This window comes from Arvicola amphibius, chromosome X, assembly GCF_903992535.2.
Source record: "Arvicola amphibius chromosome X, mArvAmp1.2, whole genome shotgun sequence".
Classification (NCBI taxonomy): Eukaryota; Metazoa; Chordata; class Mammalia; order Rodentia; family Cricetidae; genus Arvicola; species Arvicola amphibius.
Genome location: NC_052065.1, coordinates 106912391 through 106936377, shown reverse-complemented (window position 1 = coordinate 106936377; position 23987 = coordinate 106912391). Strand labels below are relative to the sequence as shown.

The window sequence follows — 23987 nt, the reverse complement described above, 5'->3', positions numbered from 1 at the left end:
CCATAATAAACTCTTCTAGATACTAGACCCAACAATAAATCCCAATAATGGTCAATTATTACACAGTAAACATACTGAAAAAAATTAATATACTAGAAATAAAAATACAGCAATGTTTACCTAAAACTATCTAGGTAATTCCCTATTTCCTACAAGTCACATGTAAAATAAAGAAGCTTGGCACTACATTCCTTAGTGCTTCACCTTTCTCCCCATGAGCTAAGCACTGGTTATGATTCAAAAGAGCTTTTTAACCAATCTTGAAACCTATAAGGGTGATTAAGAGGAATTCAATTTCCATAGTTTGTCAAAGAAGAGAATCCACTAATTTTTTAAGGTAGACAACAAAGCTTCAAAAAAATATAGCCCAGGAGTCTAGAGCCAACAGTGAAGTACTACATGGCTATCTACTCATATATCCTGCCCCTGAGAAACAGAAGCCAATACAGACCACTCAACTTACATGTACATAAAGATCATCTAAATCAATGAGATTAAATTGCAGAAGCACTGCTGCAACTCTATACAAAGATGACGGTGTCTCACCACTTGGTTCCTAAAAGGAAAAAAAAAATCTTTAGGGTATAAAGTAAAATTAAAATCTTTTCTCTTCTCTACCTATCATCAATACAGTTCACTATTCTCCCTTTTAAAACCAAACATCTGAATAGTGGGGCAAAAGTTTCTGCCAGCATTCCAAAACATCCTCAGATGAGTACAAGCAAACAGCCTGCATGGGACCGACCTAGGCCCCCTGTATGTATGTGACAGCTGTGTAGCTTGGTCTGTTTGGGAGGCTCCTAGCAGTAAAATCAGGACCTGTCCCTGGTGCTTAGCTTGTTTTGGGGAACTTATTCCCCATGCTGAATTATCTTGCCCAGCCTTTATACATGGGGAAATGCTTGGTCCTGTGGTGCAGAATTGTCTGTATCCTGTCAATCATGTTTTAAATAAATGCTGATTGACCAGGCAGAAAGTATAGGCAGTTCAACCAGGCAGGAAGTAGAGGCAGGGCGATAAGAACAGGAGTATTCTGGGAAGGAAGCTCTTCCACCAGTTCTGCCCAGACCACTTAAGAAGCAGGATGTGACCTACCCTGCTGAGAAAGGTACCAAGCCATGTGACTAACATAGATAAGAATAATGGGTTAATGTGAGCTACAAGAGTTAATAAGAAGCCTGAGCTAATGGGCCAATCAGTTATAACTAATGCAGAATCTCCATGTGATTCTTTTGGGGTTAAACGGCTGGGGGAACTGGGTAGGACAGAACCCCAACAAGCAGGCCCACATGTTATAGTCCTGCTTCAACATGATGTGCCATTCTTTGTTCAAGCCCATGGGAGGCCTGCCCCTTTCTGGAGAGGGAGGAGTGGATGGGGAAGAGGGTATGTGGGAGTTGTGGAAGAAGGAAACAGAAGGAGAGGAGGGAGGTAAAACTTTGGTCAGTATATAAATGAAAAAAAATGTTATTTAAATAAAATAAAAAATGTTAAGACTAAGCATTCACATAAGAATATATGAGTAAAAGTGGAGACTTGAAAAGAATGTGAGATTTAAACTGTATAGCATTGTCTGCATTTCTGCTTATAAAGTTGTCACATCCCTTTCTGTCCCCCTTTAAATGGTTTTATCAGTGTGGGTTGTGAAAAGAGGGAATTATGACCTTTAGGAAGTGGTAGGAAAGAGTGTGGAATTAGTGACTACACATTCCCTTAAATAAGACTTTGATTTTCATAGCTTTCCTTACTTTCCCTCACAGACCACAAATTGTTTAAAATCTCTGACAATTCTTTTCTTCCCTTCAGCAGTTCTAAGATGAAGTTCTTACAATAACTAAGATAGCTCTGGCAATAGCAAGAAGGTAATACTGTCACAAAGTGCAGTATGAAAGCTATTTCTGACAACAGCATGTCGGTTCTAACATCAAACATTTCTTAATCTTAAAAACTGTCCAAAATGCATATTAAATATTATTTTAAATCATAAAAAATTTTGTTCAAATATAGTGAAACAATTCAGTTACACACTGGTTATATCACTAACAATATGTTCATGTAAAACTATTCTTTAACTCTAAAATTAACTAACTTGATGGTTCTCAAAAGGTCATCAGTCTTCACTGTGATATGATCTGAAAGGTACACACTCCAAACATGTAAGCTACATTTTAATCATGTACCAAATTAAATTTTCTCTACTTTTATATTTCAGCAGTTGGTTTCTTGATCAAATGTAAAATAATTAAGATGCCCTTTAAAAACTAATAAAATACTTGGACCTATTTCAAGGACTGGAACTAGGAAATGGTAGGTAGCACACCTTTTTAATCATAGCACTCAGGACACAGAGGCAGACAAATCTCTGTGAGTTAGAGGTCAACCTGGTCTACAGAGTTCCAGGACAGCCAGAGCTGTTACACAGAGGACCCTGGGGGGGGGGGTAGTGGGGGGTAGTAGAATCTCAAGCTTTTGGTCAGAACATGAGAAGTTGTGGCTAATTTTATAATAATAGTATAATACCATCAGAAACAATTTTTTACTAGTAGGTACATCCATTAAATCTTTTCGAAAATAGCATTAGCAATAATATGGCAGACAAAAAGAGAAATAACCAAAGAATAGGGATCTTTACAGTTATTATACTGGTTAAATAAAAAAAAGATGCAAAATATACTTCAAGTACTTCATAAAATCCCTAAAATTTCTAATACCCTTCATATAAATTCTAAAATAACATGTAGCCAAAGGCCTATGACAATCTAATATGCATCTACCTATTCAGAGATGATTTTCTACCACTTTTTTGCCCATGTTACAATTCAGGCACATAAGATTACAGACCATTCTTTCAATCTGTTAGATATGCCCACACCAACAATCTTTAGCATCACAGTTTATTTCTACACAGAAGTCTCACCACTGATGTGGAATTCCCCTCTGTATGCTGTGAATATGTTTTATTATCTCTGGTTAATAAAGAAGCTGCTTTGGCATAGGGTAAGGCAGAATATAGCAAAGCAAGAAATCCAAGCAGAGATAGAGGAGGAAAGAAGGCAGAGTCAGGAAGATGCCATGTAGTTACACAGGAGAAGGTCTCCAGAACCTTATTGGTAGGCCACAGCCTCGTGGTGATACACAAATTAATAAAAATAGGTTAAGATATAAGAGCTAGCTAGGAATACTCCTAAGCTATCGGCCAAACAGTGTTATAATTAATATAGTTTCTGTGTGATTATTTGGGTCTGGGCAGCCAGGAAACAAATGCGTAGTCTCCGCCTACACAACAAATTATTACTCCTCCTTCAATCAAGTATTTCCAGACCCTGTCTCTCATAACGTAAAATTTAATTCTGCTTTTCTCCAGACTTTTTCGTCAGATCATTTAAAGTGTTAATATAAATCATATAATATAATTATATATAAGTCACATCATCAGCTTTCCATTTCTCTATCTCCTCAGTTAAATGTTTGAGCTGCAACTAGCAAATACTACAGTGCAAATAAAATATAAAACTAAACACACAAAGTTATAAAGTTAACCTATGATATACATATATACATATTTTTACCTGATAAAACTTGAATTTGAACCCAAGAATATGACACAGTGTTTGCGGTTCACACATGCTCATGTAAGATTCTAATAAAGATATAAAGAAGTCATCGTGCTCTGGCCTGCATTCAAATACTTCTAAAATTACATCCAAAACTCTATTGGGATCCAGATTAAAGCATCCTGAAACAGATGAGAAACATACAAGTTACATGTTATTTCTAGTAAAATCATCAGTTATGATAATATATAGTAAGATAAAACTATATTTATAGCTTATTTTCAAAGTCGGTGTCCCCTCCTTAAGAGGAGAATCTTCTCAGGAAAATTTTTAAAGATTATATATTTCACAGATGAAAATAAAACAATCAGATTGGGGTCTCTTTGGATACTCTAGTAGTTTAAGGTAGCAACACTGAAGGGTTAAAACATTTTTTATTAAACTTTAGGGTTTTACATAACAAGCTATTTCCTACACAGTGAAATTCTAAATAATCAGCAAGCTTCAATATCCAAAGATCTTTTTCAAATGACAGCTGTGGTAGAACATAGGCACTCTTGTTTTTAAGCATCTTAGAAAGGCTTTTGTCTATCCTAAGCATCAACAGACATGTGATCTTCAGAGAAATCATAAGCCCCAACCACCAGTTATATTAAGCACCACAAATATAGGGGGGTAGGGGAAGCAGTCATATTGTTATGCCTTTGGAGGAATATAAAACCATCCCAGAAGAGAATATGTGGGGAAAAGTAAAGAAATACCAGATCTGAAACAGTCATGTACTCATTCTCCATTTAAATATTACGTAGCTATCCACTAAGTGTCCACAAGCTTGTGATACACAATTAAGAGTTTGCCGCTTCTATTCTTAAGATGAGTTCACACATTATGAAGAATGATCACTGAAAAAAATGTGCTGAAAGTAACTGGAGTATATTCAAAGATGAAGAGATATTCAGTACATTATAGCAAATGTAACAAGAGGAAAGCAAGAAATATGATCAAATTGACAATGTTGTAGGAATGAAGCAAAGTGAATTTCTTAACAGGAAAATAACAGGCCAAGATAATACTATAAGCATTACTTGGAGAGATGTCCATGTATAAATTTTGGGCAAGACAACAAAATTATAGATTAAATAATCATGTTGTTGGTAGGGTAGACCTAATAAGACAGAGGAAATCATGTCTTTAAATTCTAAAAACACTAGGAAGAATTCCTTTTTTTAAAGGTTAATAAGGCTGTAGACATAGCTTAATAGAGAGCCTAATAAGCATGTATAAGGTTCTGAGTTCAATTTCCAACAATGAGGGTATACACATACACACACACACACACACACACACACACACACACCCTAGAACACACAGACAAAGAAACAATCTAAAAGATATCTACAGTAGATGACTTTTCTGAAGTATTTGTTGAAAAACACATAATAAAGCACATCTTAAAGCAAGAATCAATGGATCAAATGTCAGAAAATGTACTTAAAAGAATAATTAACCTGAAACTTTTTAGAAGGTATTCTTGAGAACAAAAATTACTGTTTTCTTTTGCATAGTAGAGAATAGAAACTACAAATACATGGTCAAGAAACTTGAATAAAGAAGTTGTACCTAGCATTGAGGCGATACCTTAAATCCCAGAACTCAGAAGGTAAAGGAAGGCAGATCTCTGAGTTCAAGGCCAGCCTGGTCTACATAGTGAGCTCCAGGATGGCCAGGGCTACACAGAGAATATTATTATTATTATTATCATCATCATCATCATCATCATCATCATCATCATCATCATCATCATATTTTGTTATATTATTATAATTTGTTGCTACTATTATATGAAAAGGTTTAGATGAAAGAAGAAGTCAACTCGTTTCCCTTTTAAAAGGATTTTCACAGAGACAATATGAATCTGGAATGAATAAAGTTTATATTCACAGTACACTAAGCACTCTTAAAATCATGCAGTCAAAATAGTTGAATGTCCACAAATCTTTCAAAGACTTGTTTGGCTTGACATTTTTCTTTTTAATGTTCTGTGGTCATATTACACACAACTAAAAGAACCAATGAGACTGAAAGAGAAAAGACTCCCATCCTACTTTTCCATACCAAATCTTCAACCTTCGATGCCAACAAATGCAATGTGATAAGATCCCAGACTGAAAGCAGTTTCTGAATGACCCATTTAAAGAGATAAGACAGTATATACAGAATACACTATTCTAAACCAAAAAAGGAGAAGAGCTTTGGAAACTCAGCAGCACTGATTAAACAGCTACAAACTGCCAAGAAAAGGAAGCCAAGACACACATACAGCTATAACCACATGGGTCCCTGTTAAGGAAAGCAGAGGCCATGTTCAAAAGGTAAGGTAGGCGACCCTGCTCAAAAGAGACTAGAAGGATTACTTTGGGACAAGCCCACCTGTCCTCACAAATCCAGATGCAGTTTTTGTTCTTTTGTTTATGTTTGTTTGTTTATCTTTTTTTTTTCTTTTTTGGTTTTTAGAGACAAGGTTTCTCTGTAACTTTGGAGCCTGTCCTGGAAACTGGCTCTTGTAGACCAGGCTGGCCTCGAACTCACAAGATCTGCATCCCAAGTGCTGGGACAGCGGCATTTGTTTGTTTATTTTGCATGCAGTATTTCTTGCATACAGTTTCCCCTCAATCCTGCCCCCCAGTTCTTACAAGTGATCAATGAAGCCTACTAGAAATACAATGCAAGTTTTCCTTCACGCATACAAAAGAACCAATCACCATGAAATAAAACAAGTAACTGACAGCAAAAGAAATGACACAAATCATAAATACTTGAAAACTCAACAATACATCCTCGGATGAATAAAATTAGCCATGGAAGAAAACAGTAGGAAAAATAAACAATTCAAAGTGAAAACACAACTCACCAGAAGCTACGAGACAGCCTCAGGCAGTTTTAAGAGAAAAGATTATAACTACCAATTTTTACATTTTTAAAGTCAGTGAGATTTTTCAAACAAATACCATTTTGATACACTCCCAATGCCCTGGAGTAGTGGGAGGGGACAAGGCAAACCCAAAAGCAGTAGGTAGCAAAAAAATAAATAAATAATAAAGAACAAGGAAGAAATTAATCAGAGAGTAAATGAACACAGAAGCAACAAAACAAAAAATGATTCTTTGAAATGAGAACTAACATTTTGGCCAAACAAATCAAAGACAGAAAAAACACACATCAGTAAAATAGAAATAAAAGGGGATCTTACAACATAGACCAATAAAATACAGATGACCATTAGTGAATACTCTGAGAACTTTTATTTAAAAAACTGGAAAATATGAAAGAACTAGAAAAATTCCTCAGCACATAAGATCCATCAAAATTAGATCAATAAGATATAAATGATTTAAATAGATCAGTAATAAACAATAAGATTGAAACACAAAGCTCCTCTCCAGAAAAATAAAAAACTGGAGAGATTCTCTCCCAAATTTTACCAATCATTTATGAAAGTTCTAATACTCCTGAAACTGTTCCATAAAACAAAAAAGGAAGAAAAGATACCAAACTCATCCTACAAAGTTCACATTATCTTGATAGCAATACCAGATCAGAACATAACAAAAGAAAAGAATACATCAGTTTCCCTAAAAAATATAGGAGCAAAAATTCCTCTAAAAAGATATTTACAAACCAAATTCAAGAACTCATGCTGGTTCACATCTTTAATCCCGGTTCTCAGGAGGCAGAAGTAGACTGATCTTTCTGAGTTTGAGGCCAGCCTGGTCTACAGAGTTAATTCCAAGCCAGTGAAGGGAGGGTAAGGAGACTGTCTCAAAACAAAAATTAAAACTTCATTACAGAAGCACAAAAGATCCCAACTATCAAACCAATCCTTGGCTTAAAAAGTAATGCTGGAGATAATATAATACTTGATCTCAGATTATACTACACAACCACACTAACAATTACTGTATACATACAAATGAACAATACAGAAATAAACCACAGCCATGTAACTTTTGACAAGGTAGCCAGAAACATATTGAAAAGGAGACTTTTTAACTAATAGTGCCAAGGAGACAGGATATCAACATGTAAAACAATGCAGACCCACATCTTCCTCCTTCACAAAACTAATTCCAATGGATCAAATACCTTAATTTAAGATCTGAAACTTTGACACACTAGAGGAAAATACCTCAGGATTTAGGCATAGAAAAGAACTTTCTGGAACAATACTCAATACAGGGCAGCTAGAACAAAACTGTACAACAAAAGAACTTCTGGAGGTTATCACCATCCCTGAGCTCAAGCTCTACTACAGAGGTACAGTAATAAAACCAGGGTGGTATTGAAATAAAAACAGACACATTGATCAATAAAATTGAATTGAAGACCCAAACATAAATCCACACACCTATGGACACTTGATTTTTGACAAAGAAGCCAAAGCTATAAACTGGAGAAAAGAAAGCATCTCCAACAAATGGTGCCAGCATAACTAGATATCAGCATGTAGAAGAATGCAAATATATTCATATCTATCACCATGCACAAAACTCAAGTCAAAAAAAAAAAAAATCAAAGAGGTCAACATAAATCCAGTTACATGAAACCTAATACAAGAGAAAGTAGAGAATAGTCTTGAACAGGAGACCACTTCCTAAACAGAACACCAGTTGTACAGAGATCAACAATTAATAAATAGGACTTCCTAAAACTGAGAATCTTCTGTAAGGCAAAGGCCACCATCAAGGAGAGAGAACATGAGAAAGAAAGTCAGGACCGTGAGGGAACCTCCAGCTGGCAACAGATGGGGAAGGTGACTGAGCCCCACATTGGAGCACTGGACTGAGCTCCCAAGGTCCTGATGAGGAGCAGAAGGAGCGAGAACTTGAGGGAGAAAGTCAGGAACGAGAGGGGTGCGTTCACTCATGGAGACGGTGGGACAGAACTAATGGGAGATCACCAACTCCAGTTGGAATGGGACTGATGGATCATGCGACCAAACCCGTCTCTCTGAATGTGGCCAACAGCGGGGGCTGACTGAGAAGCAAAGGACAATGGCTCTGGGCTCTGATTCTTCTGCATGGACGGGCTCTGTGGGAGCCTTCTCAGCTTGATCCATCACCTTCCTGGACCTGGGGGGAGTTGGGAGGACATTGGTCTTAGCATAGAGTGGGGAACCCTGATGGCTCCTTGGCCTTGAGGAGGAGGGAGGGGAGGTATGGGTGGAGGGGAGGGGAGGGAAGGGGGAGAAGGAGGGGAGGGAAGGGGGAGGAGGAGGGGAGGAAGGGGGGAGGAGGAGGGAAGGAGATAAAAAAATAAAAATTAAAAAGAAAAGAAAAAAAATAAAAAAAGAAAAAAAAATTTAAAAAAAGTAAAAAAAATAAAAAAAATAAAAAAAATAAAAAATAAAAGGAAAAAAAATAAAACAAAACAGCAGCCTACAGAATGGGAAAAGATCTTCACCAACCCTACATCCAACAGAGTACTGATTGTTGCAGGATATCTGATAGCACCGAGTTAATAAAAATCAACCTTAGATCAGGGGGTGAAGCCTGAAGTGAGTTGACAGTAATAAGCCATGTTGAGTATGGAGAAGCCAGGAAGGATAGAAAAATACACAAGAAGCAATGGAGAGGGACTTGGGAGTGTCTAGGTCTTTTTGGTTTGGGAGGGCTAGAGAGATGCTCTCTTGCTGGGGCTCTCTTGCAGTGGCTCTGGCCAAAAAGGAAAGTCAGCTGGTTGCTTTCTGGTCTCTCTGAGCTGGCAGGTTTTCAACACAACATTTGACTTGTGAGTCTTTATTGATAAATAGAAAAATAAAGACATAGTTTAAAAACTACATTTGGTAGTAGCAGTCGAGCCAGTGACTAGAGATAACCTCCAAAATATATAATGAACTCAAAAAAGTAGACATAAAAAAAAACAAATAATTCAATTTAAAAATGGGGTATAAACCTAAACAGAGAATTCTCAACAAACAAACCTCAATGGCAGTGAAATGCTTGAAAAACTGTTCATCATTCTTAGCCACTAGGGAAAAAACAATCAAAATGACTCTGACATTCTATTTTATACCCGTCAGAATGGCTAATATCAAAAACGCAAATGGCAGGTTATGCTGGAGGATGTGGAGCATCCATTGCTAGTGGGAATGCAAACTTGTACAGCCACTATAGAAAAAAAATATGGCAGTTCCTCAGAAGACTGAGAATCAATATACCTCCAGACCCAGCAACACCATTCTAGGGCATATACCCAAAGAATGCTCAATCATAACAGAAGGACACTTGCTCAACTATATTCATAGCAGCTTTATTTATAATGGCCAGAACCTGGAAACCATCTAGATGCCCCTCAACTGAAGAATAAAGAAAATGTGATTTACACAATGGAGTATTACTCAACTATTAAAAACAATGACAGGAAATTTGAGAGCAAGTGGGTAGAACTAGAAAAAAATCATCCTGAGTGAGGTAACCCAGACTCAGAAAGACAAACATGGTATATACTCACTCATATATGGATATTAACTACAATGTAAAGATAACAATGCTACAAAAGCTACAGCCCCAGAGACCCTAGGTAACAAGGAAGGCCCAAAGAAAGACAATTGGATCTCCCTGGGGAGTGGAAATAGAGGAGATCTCCTGGGTGGTGATCTGAATGGTGACTACCCCCCCATTGTCATTGGAGAGCTTTCATCCAGTGACTGGTGGAGGCAAATTCAGAGACCCACAGACAAACACTGGACCAACCTTGGAGAGTACTGTTGAGGAGAGGAAGGAGGGATTGTAGCAGCCAGAGGTGTCAGGGACATCACAGGAAAATCAACAAACCAGCTTGCCTGGCTCAAGGGAACTCACACAGTCTGAACCAATACCCAGAGAGCCTGCATGGGAATGACCTAGGCCTTCTACATAGATTTAACAATTGTTTAGCTTGGTCTATTTTTGGAACTCCTCACAATGGTAGCAGGGACTGATCCTGGTACATTGGCTTGTTCTTGGGAAGCTATTCTTCATGCTAGATTGCCTTCCCTAGCCTGAGGGAGAAGGTGCTTGGTCTTATGGCAACTTTATATGCCATGCTTTGCCCATGGGAGGCTTGCCCCTCTCAGAAAAGAAACAGAGGAGTGGACGTGGGGGCAAAAGGGGGTGGGAGAGGATGGAGGGGAGGCTGCAGTCAGGATGTAAAATAAACACACTAAATTCAAAAACGAGGAGGAAAAGACTTTCTGAAAATGTCTCTAATGACTCAGAAAATAATCCCTAGAATTGACAAGTGGAATTATATAACATTTAAAAGATCCTGCACAGCAAATTAAATGAACACATAGTGAAAAGACAGTCTATAGAATGGGAGAAAACACTTTGCCAACTACTTACCAGATGAGAGATTAATAAGTAGAATGTATTAATTAGAACTAAAACAGTTAAAAAAGACTCATGCCCCATCCCCCACAAAAAAGCACCCCATCACCAAACACGCTAATAAACAGTTCTCAAAAGAAGAAATATAAATGGTAAATACTTGAAAAAGTATGCACTCTTGCTAGTCATTGAGAAAACATAATGAAAACTGCTTTGAAAGACCATTTCACTCTGTCCGAATGGCTCTCACCAATAAAACGATTAACAACAAAACACTGGTGTGGATATGGGAAATGCTTATTGGTGATAGGAGAGGAAGAGATCTTGAGGGGGTAATGGAATTCATATGTCATAAAGCCAAAAATGACTACTGAGGATCAGTAAGAGGTCACTGAAGGGATAATAGGCAGTGAGAGAGGGGAATGAATAAGAACAGAATAATTTGGGGAGAAGACAAAAGAGACAGAGAAAGAAGAGAGAGACTATCCTAATGAAATTCATCACTTTATATGCTAATTTTAAAAACTTTAAAAAATTGTAAAATGAAGGTCCTCAGTTCTAACTTTGGTGAGTGATTATAAGGTTTAGGCCTAAGCCAAAAAGATCCTAGACAACTAAATCTAAAATGAAGAAGAATCACTGCCATTCTCCTATGCTAAGTTCAGGTAAACATGCTTGTGAGTTCTTTTTGCCAATATTTTTTTTCTTTTTTCTTTTTTTTTTGGTTTTTCGAGACAGGGTTTCTCTGTAGCTTTTTTAGAGCCTGTCCTGGAACTAGCTCTTGAAGACCAGGCTGGTCTCAAACTCACAGAGATCCGCCTGCGTCTGCCTCCCGAGTGCTGGGATTAAAGGCGTGCGCCACCACCGCCCGGCTGCCAATATTTTTTATACAGTCCAAGAATCAACAAACAATGACCTGCCAGTCAAATCCACTTGACTGTTGATTGTTATAAATAAGATTTTAATTAGATTCTCATTTATTTATTGTTGTCTATGGCTGCTTTCACCATACAATGGCAGAGTTAAGTAGTTTCAACAGAAACTACATGGCCAAAAAATCCATATATGGCCAAAAATATCCAAAAAGTATTTACGCTTAGCCTTTACAGAAAAAGTTAGCTAAACTGGGCAGGATGGAGTACACCTACTATTCCTGAAAATCAGGAGGTTGAAGCAAGATAATCAAGAGATCTAGATCAGTCTGAGTTATATGCAAAACCCTATGTCAAAAACAAAACAGAAAATGGAAGAAAAAAAACGCTGAACACTCACTTAGATGAAAAGAAAGAAAATCTTGCAACTATTCTTATAGTTATATAGTAATAGTTTAGTTTAAAAAAAAGGAGCTCACCTCTATCTTTCCTCTTATTTATAAAATATAGATTTTATTTGCCCCCTTTGTGTAAAAGTCACTTGAGAGTATCTATGCATTAGTAGCCTAGTAATAACTTTTCATCCCTCTTTAATAAGTTGTTCAGATTTACTGTGAGTAAAAAGTAATAGTAACAAATAGCAATCACCACCATACAATACTAGCAGTTCTGCTTCCGTGCTTGCTTACACAGTAAACAGCACAGGTTAAACAATTACATGCACTTTCATCTGCCAGAATCTTAAAGGGTGATAAGTGAGAATCTCTCTGGATCAGACAAAGTATTCTGAATACAATTGTACCCAACATACATACCTTCCAAATTTGGTACTGGTTTCTCACAATGGCTAATGAAGATCAGATCTAAGATAGTTTTACACGAAGTATTACCTATCTAGATTGTTCATTAAGAGAAACCAGTGTAAATGAACATATCCAAAGATGTCATTAAAAAAAAAACCAGAATGTTGTGCAGGTGAAATGATCTGGTTAGATGAGACAAGACCTAAATGGAGTTACATTGACATTGGATACAATTAATTTGAACATTGAAAGAATATTCAATGAAATTAAACCCTTAACCTCAATTTCTCCATCAATGAAAAGTTCCTTTCTCAAACAACTAGAGGGAACAGTCATCAAGCCATAAAGAAACAGAGTCAGGAAGCTAAGCTTTCTAAATGTTTCCATGTCAAAGAAGTGACCAAAAATCACTATAAACACCACAAAAATGGAGAGGATATTAATTAACTTTCTACTCATTTAGCACCTACCACGCCCTAAGAGTTGGGTACTAAACAAACCAAACCAAAAACATATTCCTCATGAAACGTACATTCAACTGATGATAGAGTCATAAACTCAGTGTCTAAGTTTGTTCAAGGACTGCCTTAAGGATGCCAAAATCAACAGATGCTAGTCTCTCATATAAAAGGGAACAAGATATGCATGTAATTGACATACATGCTCTTACTTTAAATCACATAAAGATTGGTTATAATAACTAATACAATGTAAATACTTGTAACAGTTTCTGCCGTGAATATTTGCAACCCCGTGGAAACACAGGGTCAACTATTCTTGGGACAGTGCTAAGTGCTGAGAAGAAACCTAACCTGAGAAAATAAGGAGTGCTAAATGGTGGTGGCCAAGCAAGTCTGGAGAAGATGGTACCTGAGTGCATCTGCTCTACCATACTTTACAGGATGCCAGATGGATTAGAATAAATGCAAACCAAGAAATGAAATTGTTTACACTTACAGACTATCCATGTGGATCATGAGCCTGAAGTAGAGGTGATGATGCCACATTGATATACAGAGATAATAACCTCTTTTCTATGAGAGCAAAGTTGAAGAAAAGAAAGGAGCGAACATTTTCTAGTTACATAAAAGCATACCTTCAAGAAAATCCATCTTTGAAATGCTGTTCCCAAAATAACAAAGACACAGAAAAGGCAAAAACCCAGAAGAATAAAAAAAAATAGGAAAAACAGACATGCACATAAAAGATGATAAAGTGAAAGCAAATACTGTGTTTCCATAACATAAGATCTTAAGAGGAAGGGAAGATTATCTTAAGTAAGGACATAATACAGTACAAGAAAGAAAAAAGTACAATATGGCGGTACTAATGAGCTTCACAAACTAGATAAAAGGGGGGTGGAAATCTACAGGAAAAATACAGCCTACTATAGAAAGAAAAGAAACCTTTTACTAAAGGAGTTTTAAAAACAGGTCACTGACATAGTCAAGGCAACAGAAGAAGACAGCAAGAGTCCTTCAGGGCTAGAGGCTCACTCATCTGATGTTCAATCACCATAGGGACAGAAGTAGAAAAGAAACTAGATCATCTACCAGAAGCTGACTTCAAAGAAAAGGGTAAATTTAATCTGAATGAAGCCTTAGCATGTATACTTAAGAGTCACCAACAGCCAAGCCAAAGAAAAAAAGAAGACTGAAATAAATACAGATTTATTTGAATTGCCTACAGAAAGCAGTAGAAGGAATTAAGGACTCAGTCAACTTATTTTCTTAGTCAGATATAAACTTCAAAAAACAGATTTAAAAAAAAAAAGCTGAGAGTAAGTAGCAGCTAAGTTCTAACCAATGAGGCAGGAAATTATATTCCTCCTGGGGACCGCAAAACATGATTTTGCACAACTTCAAAATATTCACTAGATAAGAAGACCACCTAACAGGAATTATTGTCACTCAGAAAACCAAGATTACCCTAAACAATCCTTCTGTCTATAAATGTCAGTTTCTTTCTTCAAATGCCCAATACATAAGTAATGTGACAGAAATGCTATTTTAAAATCAGGGAGAACATTAATCTTCTGTATTCTTGCAACATTCTGCTTTCAGTAAGAAAGATAAAATGTGTTTCAAAGTCCCTCATAAATTGAAATTTATGAAACCAAGTTCAAAAGAACTATATATCACAAGGTTTCAAGAGTTCTCCAAATATTTATTTAAGTTTTCCTGTTTATTTTCTAGCCTGTATGAAAATGTCTGAGAAATAGTTAAAATTAATAGACAGAGGTGTTACAAAAGAACTTGGGAACTAATATACACAGAGGTAACAATGACACAAACATTTTTCATAAAGATCATGATAAATTTTATAAATACCAATACAATACTAAAAATAAAAGTTATAAATATTCCAGGTTTGGAGATTCTTTTGTTTCTTGAGATAAGATCTCCTGTTGTCTGGGTTTGCCTCAAACTCACTATATAGTTGAGGCTGATTCATTTTATTTTTATGGATACTTTTCAAAAGTTAAAAATAAAGCATATCTTAATAATACATAGTATATGTTACATGTATGGCTTACCTATTAAAGATTTGATATTTTCTAATATTAAATCACTAGTAATATTTCCAGATAAATCTTGCCCCAATTCAGCAATCAGTTTGGCATAACCTTCATTCTCTTCTCTTAATAAATTGAATTTTTGCTGCTTATAACTGAAAACAGAAATATCAAAAGGATAAAATTAATTTCAATTATCAAGTTTGCACAATGTAGTACACTCTCATTGGATATCACTAACTTAAAACAATCATGAGAATGGCTGTCACAGTTTAACTTTTTGTATTTTTCAACACAAAAGCAGTATTAGTTAATAAGGGAACACATCAATATACCAATATTTTCACCACTAATTATGAATATGCTCTAAATATATACATGGTTGTTAAATATTTAATGCTAATAACAAAAAGTATGGGTCTAGAGAAGTAGCTCAGCCATTTAAAAGCACTTGCTGCTCTTTTAGAGGACTCGAGTTCAATTCTCAGCACCTAAAACAGGCAGCTCACAACTTCCCTCCAACTCCAGCTGGGGGGGGGGGGGGGATTTCCACTACCTCTGGTCTCTGAGAGCGCCTGAGCCTATGCGCGCGCGCGCGCACACACACACACACACGAGATCCAACACCATCACACAATCATACATTCAGGAAAAACACCAATTAACTTAAAATAAAAATAAATCTTTAAGAAAGAATTTAATGTTATCTAAGACTCAAATATGGACAAAGTTAACACAGGAATAGCTCACTGAAAACTCAATAATTTAAGTGTTTTAGAAGGAAAAAAAATACTAACCACAAACAAAAAATAATAGCTTCGAAAGGCCTTTAGAAACTGCTACTATTCAAAATGAGAAATAAACTGTCAGCTACTTGATGTGTAACATAAGCCAAATATACTTACAAGAGTTTTGTCTTGATTTTAACTGACTTTTGATTGAACTGCTGTGACTGTTTGATGAGCCCTAATGATTCCAAAGTTTCTGGATCCAAACGTTCCTTCAGAACTGTGTCTGAAACTAAATACTGTATTAAAAATATTAAAAACCATTTATTCTTTAGCATTCCAACTATGTACCTACAATCTTAAATAAAAATACTCTTTCCAATGTAAAAATACAAAAACCGCATTATCTCTTTATAAAGCCTAGAATTTTGATTCAACAAAATAACTCTCCAAATAGAGAAATATAAAATATATAGCTCTTTCAGAAATTACTTTAAGAGTATATGTTTGCTATACACAGCCTATGGAGTAAGAACCACAGATTAAATTTTCATTACATTGAGCCTATCTTAACTCAATTTTCACCTAATATAGTACTTCAGCATTGTATATATTCTATACCAAGACAAACTATAACAAAGACAAGAACATTCTATGTCCCAGTAATGGTATTTTTCCTTGGTTCTAATTTTATGAACATGAAGTAGCTCACCAGACAATTATGAATTCTATTTGGGGAGGGTATTGCTGTTGTTGTTGTTGTTGTTATCTGCTTAAAGACAGTGTCTTATATATCCCAGACTGTCTTTGAACTCACTATATGTAGCTGAGGATGATCTTGAACTTCTGTTCCTCCTGCCTCCATCTCCTAAGTGCTGAGATTACAAGCATGTGTCACCATGCCCAGTTTATAAGATACTAGGGCTAGAACCAAGGTTTTCATGTATGTTAAGCAAGCACTTTATACACTAAGCCACATCCACAGCCCAACTTGCATTTATTTAATTACCTCCACCTTTTTGTCCCTGTCTGAGTTTTTAAAAACTTAGTTTAAGAACTACTTGCTTACCTTTTTCTATATTAGAAACTCACTAGGTCAGAAATATCTTGGAGGGTTTTTATATGTATAGATTAATTTAGAAATGATTATTTCACAAAATTACATACCTAATTTCACAAAACATCCATTTCAAGATCTAAATCGCACCTTATAATGAGGTCAAGTGAATGTCAATGTCTTCCTCCATTTAACATCATTAACAATGATTATATTAATTCAATGTAAAATTTAGGAGAAAGTGTATTTAAAAACTTACCAAACATGCTAATACCAATTGTGTAAAATAGTCTCTCTTGCTTTTTTCTTCTAAACAATTTGTCTCAATATCTATAATGACAGAAAAAGAGATACAAGTTTCATTTTTCTATACTGTCTACTACTAAAAGATTCATCTTCTTTAAAAGTAAATGCCTCTTTCCAGGACAGGCATGGTAGTACACACCTGTAATTTCAGCACCCAGAACCAGAAACATGGGGAGTACAAGTTCAAGGCCAGCCTGGCCTACACTGTGAGCTCCAGGTATCCCAGGTTATACAAAAATAAGTTGTCTTAAAAATAAATATAATTAATTAAAAATAAAATACCTCTTTCTGAATCTGGAAAATTATAAACTGCAGTAATGTCTTTCATATATACACAAACACTCTCTTAATACTAATGAATGACCCTGTCACCTATAACATATATCCATAAAATAGCAAATTTGTATCATAGGAACACTGAAAACAAAATTTCAGAATAAAAATACTCTAAAAAAGGAAAAAAAAATTAATGAAGTTTAAATGACCACTTGTCAGAGGTGCTACAACAGAGACTCATTTCTTAATGGTCAAGTCGAACTGGGTAACAACAAAAAATATCTACTAATTTAGCTGGGTTTGGTGGTACACAACAGCAATCTCGGCCTGAAGCAGAAGGATCGTGAGTTCAAGACCAACTTGAACTAAATAGTAAGATGTGTTATAACAACAGTTCAAAGAAAGAAAGAAAGAAGGGGAGAGAGGGAGGGGAAGGAAGGAAGGAAGGAAGGAAGGAAGGAAGGAAGGAAGGAAGGAAGGAAGGAAGGAAGAAGGAAAGAAGAAAAACAAAAAAGGGAAAGGCAAGGCAAGGCAAGGCCTATTTTGTTGTTGTTTGATTGGTTTGGTCCCAAGCCCCTTTTGAGTGAGTATATATATGCAGTGTACATACTGATTAACATTGGTGTGTACGTAGGCCCGAGAATGGTGTCTGGTGTCTCTTCCTTAATTGCTCTCCACTTTATTGAGACAGGGTTCTCACTGAACCCAGAGTTTGTCAACTTGGCTAATCTAACTAGCCAGCTTGTCCAAGAGATCCCCTGTCTCAGCCTCCCATGAACTGAGATTACAGGTAAGCCACCATACTGACCCCTTCCCCTGTTCTAAAGAAAGACTTAACTAAATAACACCTGACTCTATTTCCATAGTGCTGGGATTAGAGGCATGTACCACTACACATGGCCTTACTCTGTTTTTTTGTGGGTACTGGGGATCCTCATGCTTGTAAGCAAGTGCTTTATCCACTTTGGGTTTTTGTTTTCCTTTTTACGAAAAGGTCTCATTATGTAGCACAGACTTGCCTTCAATGTGCTATGAACTTCAGGCTAACTTTCAAGTCTCAGCAAAATTCTCTTTTCACAGTTTCCCCAGTGCTAGGACAAAAATATTTCCTAGCCTTAAAAGTCCGTAACCAATAAAGTTGAGAAGTCTAATGTCAAGTCTATGGAAAATCAGTATTAAAAAGGAATACCGAAAATCCTATTTGGAACAATTCTAGCCACTAAATAAAAATGCACTTCTCCCTATGAAATACTTAAAAAGATGTCCTTCAGCTTTAGTAAATCGTTCAGAAAATTCAAGTTTAGATCTGAGGAGTGGAAGAAATAAAACAATTAATGCAAAATGTCAATCATCAAAAATTTAAAATAGGACTAGCAGGATTACACAAAGGCTGGCTTCAGAACTGTTGCTTTAACTCATTAAATTATTTTAACATTCTGAGACAGGTACTCTTGTAGCTGAGGTTGACCCCAAACTCACTAGACCACCTTAAATTTCTGATTCTCTTGTTTCTGCCGCCCAAGTGCTTAGAATTACAGGCAAACATTTTCAGAGTCAACTGGCAATATAGAAAGTACAATAAAGGGCATCAGCCTTAGTGAAATTACTATTAGCCTCTAAGTGGGTCTTCCAAAATAACAGACACCTTATCAGAGTTTTGTTTCAGTTTTTTTTCTACTGTCAACACCAAGAATCAAGAGATTTATCATCAAATACAACACTCATCATCATTTTCCTGGCCTTTCACTCTTCCTTCTAGGACACTGCCATTTGCCCATATCCTAGCCACTCTAGTACAAAGACATTAAGGAAATTTTAGGGGTATGGGTGTGGCTTAGTGGTAGGAGCACTTGCCTAGCCATCTGTGAGGTCCTGGGTTCTATCCCCAAACCAAAGGAAAAAAAAGAATACAAGGAAAATTCAAGGTGTGATTCATGCAATATAACTTACAGTATAATCTCCACTTTTTCCTGAGAGGGATTGACTATGCACCTCTGGCAATTCTGGAATTCACTATGTAGACCTGGCTGGTCTCAAGCTCACAGAGATCACCTACCTCTGCCTCCAGAGTGCTGGGACTAGAAGTATGTGTCCTCAAGCCCAGCTAATCTCAACTTTTAATGGTGTTTTCTACACGACTTAATTGATGTGTATCACATTAATTTTTTTCTAGAGGTTCCCAGTTGTCACAGAGCTCTAAAGTTGTTAAGATATACTGCTAAGGTCCTTAAGATCAGGCACGCAGTGTTAAAAAGTCCTCTTAGCTATCTGACCTGATTAAGGTACTACTCTCTCAGCTTTTGACTATGGTAGTAATACTGAATATGACCTCAGTAAATCTGTTAGTCTGTCTCAGTTTATTATTTTTGCTCAAACTCAAAACACCATTCAAGCTGAGCAGTGGTGGCGCACGCCTTTAATCCCGGCACTCAGGAGGCAGAGGCAGGTGGATCTCAGTGAGTTCAAGGCCAGCCTGGTCTACAAGAATTGGTTCTAGAACAGGCTCCAAAAAGTTACGGAGAAACCCTGTCTCAAAAATAACCCACCATTCAAATAAACTCATTTATCATACCTTACTCCTGTATCCTAAATTAGCACTTGGTAAATTCTTTTTAATTTCCATATAATTTTCTTAAAAGCCCTCTACATCCTCCAACTCCTGCCTTCTGTATCACCAACCAACTGGCCAACCTCCAAGGTCTCATCAGTGTATCATGTTACTTCAGAGTCAGCCTCTCAAGTTACTACAGCTCTCAGGCTCCCTCACCCTCGTTTGATTAGTCTTTTTAAAAGTTCTCTTAACCTGGAAAGTATAGGAATATTTTGTCTTATTACACTTAACACATTAAGAAGATAACACGATATAGTAAAAAGATCATGGGCTCTGGATCCAAAAGGACCCAGGCTTAAATGCAGCTTTACTAGCTACATTCCCTTGAAAAAATGACCACTCTGCTAAACTTCATCTTCCCAATCTGCATACCTTCCATACAGAAATTGTTATAAAGACTAAGATTAAAATGAAAAGCTTTAACATGGTGCCTAAAACATGAAGGGTGTTTCAAAACTAGCACCTATATCGTAATGAATGTTATTAGTATCATCATTAGGCACAACCTTCATTAAAATTAATTTATTAATTGTATGAGTTTTGTCTGTGTGTTATGTGAATGTGCCACATTCGAGTTTGGTACCTATAGACTTAAAAGTAAGATCCTCTACAACTGGAGGTAAGGATGGTGAGCTGCCATACTGATGCTAGAAACTGAATTTGTGTTCTCTGCAAGAGCAACAAGTGCTCTCCACTGAGCCACCTTTTCAGCTTGCTAGGTCACATTCTTAAAATCCCAACTCCCCTTCTTGTTCTGGAGTCACCTTTGCATCACTTTTATCCTGCCAAGATTAAGCACGTGTAAGGGGACAGGTGAAGGATAGTTTCCTCTAAACTTGTCTGTAAAAATGAGTTGGATAGTATGAAAAAAATTTCCTCCAAAGTAGCCAAATATCACTATCATGAATCCATGTTAACAGCTAACAGGCAATAACCTGTAGAAATAATTCTTATGTCTCAATAAGTATGAAGGAAAGCTATGTTTTAACAAAATAAGTCAATTTAAGAAAAACTAATAGAATGAAAAAGCTAATAACATAATTACTAAAGACAAAATTACCAACACTATTAAGGAACATTTTTCACAAAATGTCTCCTATAGATTGGTTTCCTATGTATAAAATTTATGGGAAAAAGCAACTGTTTTTACATTGGAACTTGTTCAGTGCTAAACTTATTTGTTCATATCAATTTCAAATATTAAGTTCCTTTTTTCATTTTGTATAAATAAATCAAATACATACCATGAAGATGTACTTTATCATTAAAACCAGGAGAGTTCAGAATGAAAAATAGCATTATTAATAATTATGCCAGAAGTTGAAAATCTGGGAAGCGTGGTCAACTCATTGGTAGTCTATTTTTCCCATTTATCACTCTCACGTATTCTGACCTGTTCCCAACATTGCCACTGTTCTGAAATCTGAAAGGGTCTCTAAACTCATACACAGGCATTCATATTAGCTAAGACCAAACTCTAGATAAATCAGTAAGCCATTTAAGTAACTCATCTAATCCTAAGAATAAAGAATAATGAGTTAGCTAGGCGGTGGTGGTGCACACCTTTAATCCCAGTACTTGGGAGGCAAAGGCAGATGGATCTCTATGAGTTCGAGGCAGCCTAGTCTACAGAGTGAGTTCCACAACAGCCAGAGCTACACAGAGAAAACACACACACACACACACACACACACAGAGGGAGAGAAAGACAGAGACAGAGACAGAGACAGACAGACAGACAGACAGACAGAAGGTAATGAGCTAAAATAACTCTTTCCAATGTGACAACTCCTCAGAGGTCATGTTTTAAAGGTAATATATGTCTACAATACTATCTGTTAGTATGCAAAGCTACAGAAAACACAAAACTGATGGGGAAGCCATGCTCAGCTATTTTAATCAATAGTTAAAAATAGACAAATAAATTTGTAAAACACATTATTTATAAATCCATGTTTTCCTTGGACGGATACTACCTTTAATCATAAATCAAAGAAACATACCTATTTTTAAGAAAAAAATGAATTATTCTGGACAAATACAAAACACATTACTTACTTGTAAAACAAAAGCACTTTTAATAACTTTGATTAATCGTATTCATTTTAAAATTAAGAATCAAAAGAGTACAACAGCAAAATATCTTCACAGTGTCTTAAGTTTGCGATTCAAAGAAATCTAATTGCATGACATTATGACATTTCTGAAATTTTGAAATTGCAGAAACTCAGACAAATGTCAGAAAATTTGATTTTACTTGAAATTAGCTCATTTAGCTCAAATTTATATAAATTATACATTGTCAAACATAAAAAATATTGAAAAGCTACTTTATAAATTAATTGTAATGATACTTGATTTACAAAACTATACTCAGTATAATACAAAGTTAAAAATGACTGAAGATTTGCAGAAACATTTTCACATTTGTAAACCCTTAAAAGAAAACACAACATGAATTTACCACAAGTACATGTTACACGTAAAATAAAGGCTTAAAACCTACCTAATATGCAGAATACATCAGCAAGAATAGAAGGCATATCCTCACGAAATTCCTAAATTAAAAAATAAATTTCAGAATATCACATGGAAAGTGTTATTATTTTAGAATAATGGTTATCAAACTAAACTCCACCATTCTGTAGTCTCATGGTCAGCATGGTCTACATATCCCAGGCTAACCAGAGCTACATACTGAGACCCAGTCTCAAAAACCACACACAGAAAAGTGCTGCCTATTTAAATTTCAAACACAGAATAGTTAATAAAAGGGCAGTAACTTTATAAAAGCACCTCAGAAAACACTAAAATGTAGAATACTTCACATGCACCTAATAAAGACCTTCAATATTGATACATTTTCATCAAAAACTTTATTATATCCACACCTGATCCACGCAAAAATTATAGTACCAGAAGATCAAAAATCCAAAAATTACAATTAAAAGCAATTATTCCACAATTCGAGATTCTCTGAAGATGAAATAACTATCAATTTTTGTTTTCTTTATTCACTCTTATTTATAGCTTTTGGGAAAAAAAAAACTGATTCCCAAATCCTGTTTCTGGATAAAAGCACCAGCATTCCACATTTGCTTCTTGAGTTGCTAATCCCATGATCAATTTTAGAGCTATTTCCCATTAGTAAGCATCACCGTTCAGTTACTGTAATTAGTAGTTTTCTAGCACTATAGCAACCCTAAAATTCATATATTTTCTGCGAATGTAAGAAAGGAAATTCTAAAGAAAAAAGTCTGTAGCTGCCAGTCACATAAATTCATTTCTGTGCCTAAGATACCGGACAAATGTACATTACTATGGAAAAGGCATGACAAAGGCAATGCAGTGTGGAAGCACATAGATATAATGAAGTAATCAAAGTAAATGAGACAGTAACTACTAAGGACCAAGTATACAAAAATGTTTAGATTATTTTCGTAAATGGAAAAATTACTACAACCAAATTGTACAAACAGACTAAAACTGTATCAACTACTAATTTAAAGTGAAATTATCTTAGTGGTCTATCAGTTTTTCAAGGGCTATAAATGCAAATAGTCAGGTTAATTGAAGATCAGATATAGAAAGGCATAAGAGTTTTTCTAACACAGAGTATTAATTGTCAAAGAAATATACTACTTCAATATGAACTAAAGTTACTCTTAACTAGAGACAGTTTCTGGATAAAAGAGAAAAACATTAAAATTTCTACTTCTCAAATGTACATGGGTAGGGAGTGTCAGAACAGCTAACCTTAAAACTTCCATTAAAACTACTCAAGAAAAGCATAAGAATCATATGAAGCAGATTCCACTCTCCAATAGAAAATATTCAACTACAGAAACATAAAACACACATAAAATTCACACTGAGACCATAAATTCCCCGATATCAC

At 35.8% G+C, this 23987-nt stretch overlaps 1 protein-coding gene across 8 annotated transcripts in view; it reads right to left on the bottom strand.

Moving 5' to 3' along the window:
* Positions 1–23987, bottom strand: part of Thoc2 (THO complex 2) — a 118575-nt gene that overhangs the window by 67157 nt on the left and 27431 nt on the right. For all 8 annotated transcript variants that reach the window (XR_005283826.1, XR_005283827.1, XM_038316073.1 and 5 more), the window contains exons 4-9: positions 22596–22647; positions 17156–17226; positions 16017–16138; positions 15133–15266; positions 3570–3736; positions 464–556 (exon numbers count right to left, since the gene is read on the bottom strand). Coding sequence is in view for 6 of the 8 variants with exons in the window: in XM_038316067.1 (XP_038171995.1) it covers positions 464–556; positions 3570–3736; positions 15133–15266; positions 16017–16138; positions 17156–17226; positions 22596–22647 (639 nt within the window). In the remaining 2 variants the exon portion in view is untranslated. The remainder of the gene's footprint in view (positions 1–463; positions 557–3569; positions 3737–15132; positions 15267–16016; positions 16139–17155; positions 17227–22595; positions 22648–23987) is intronic.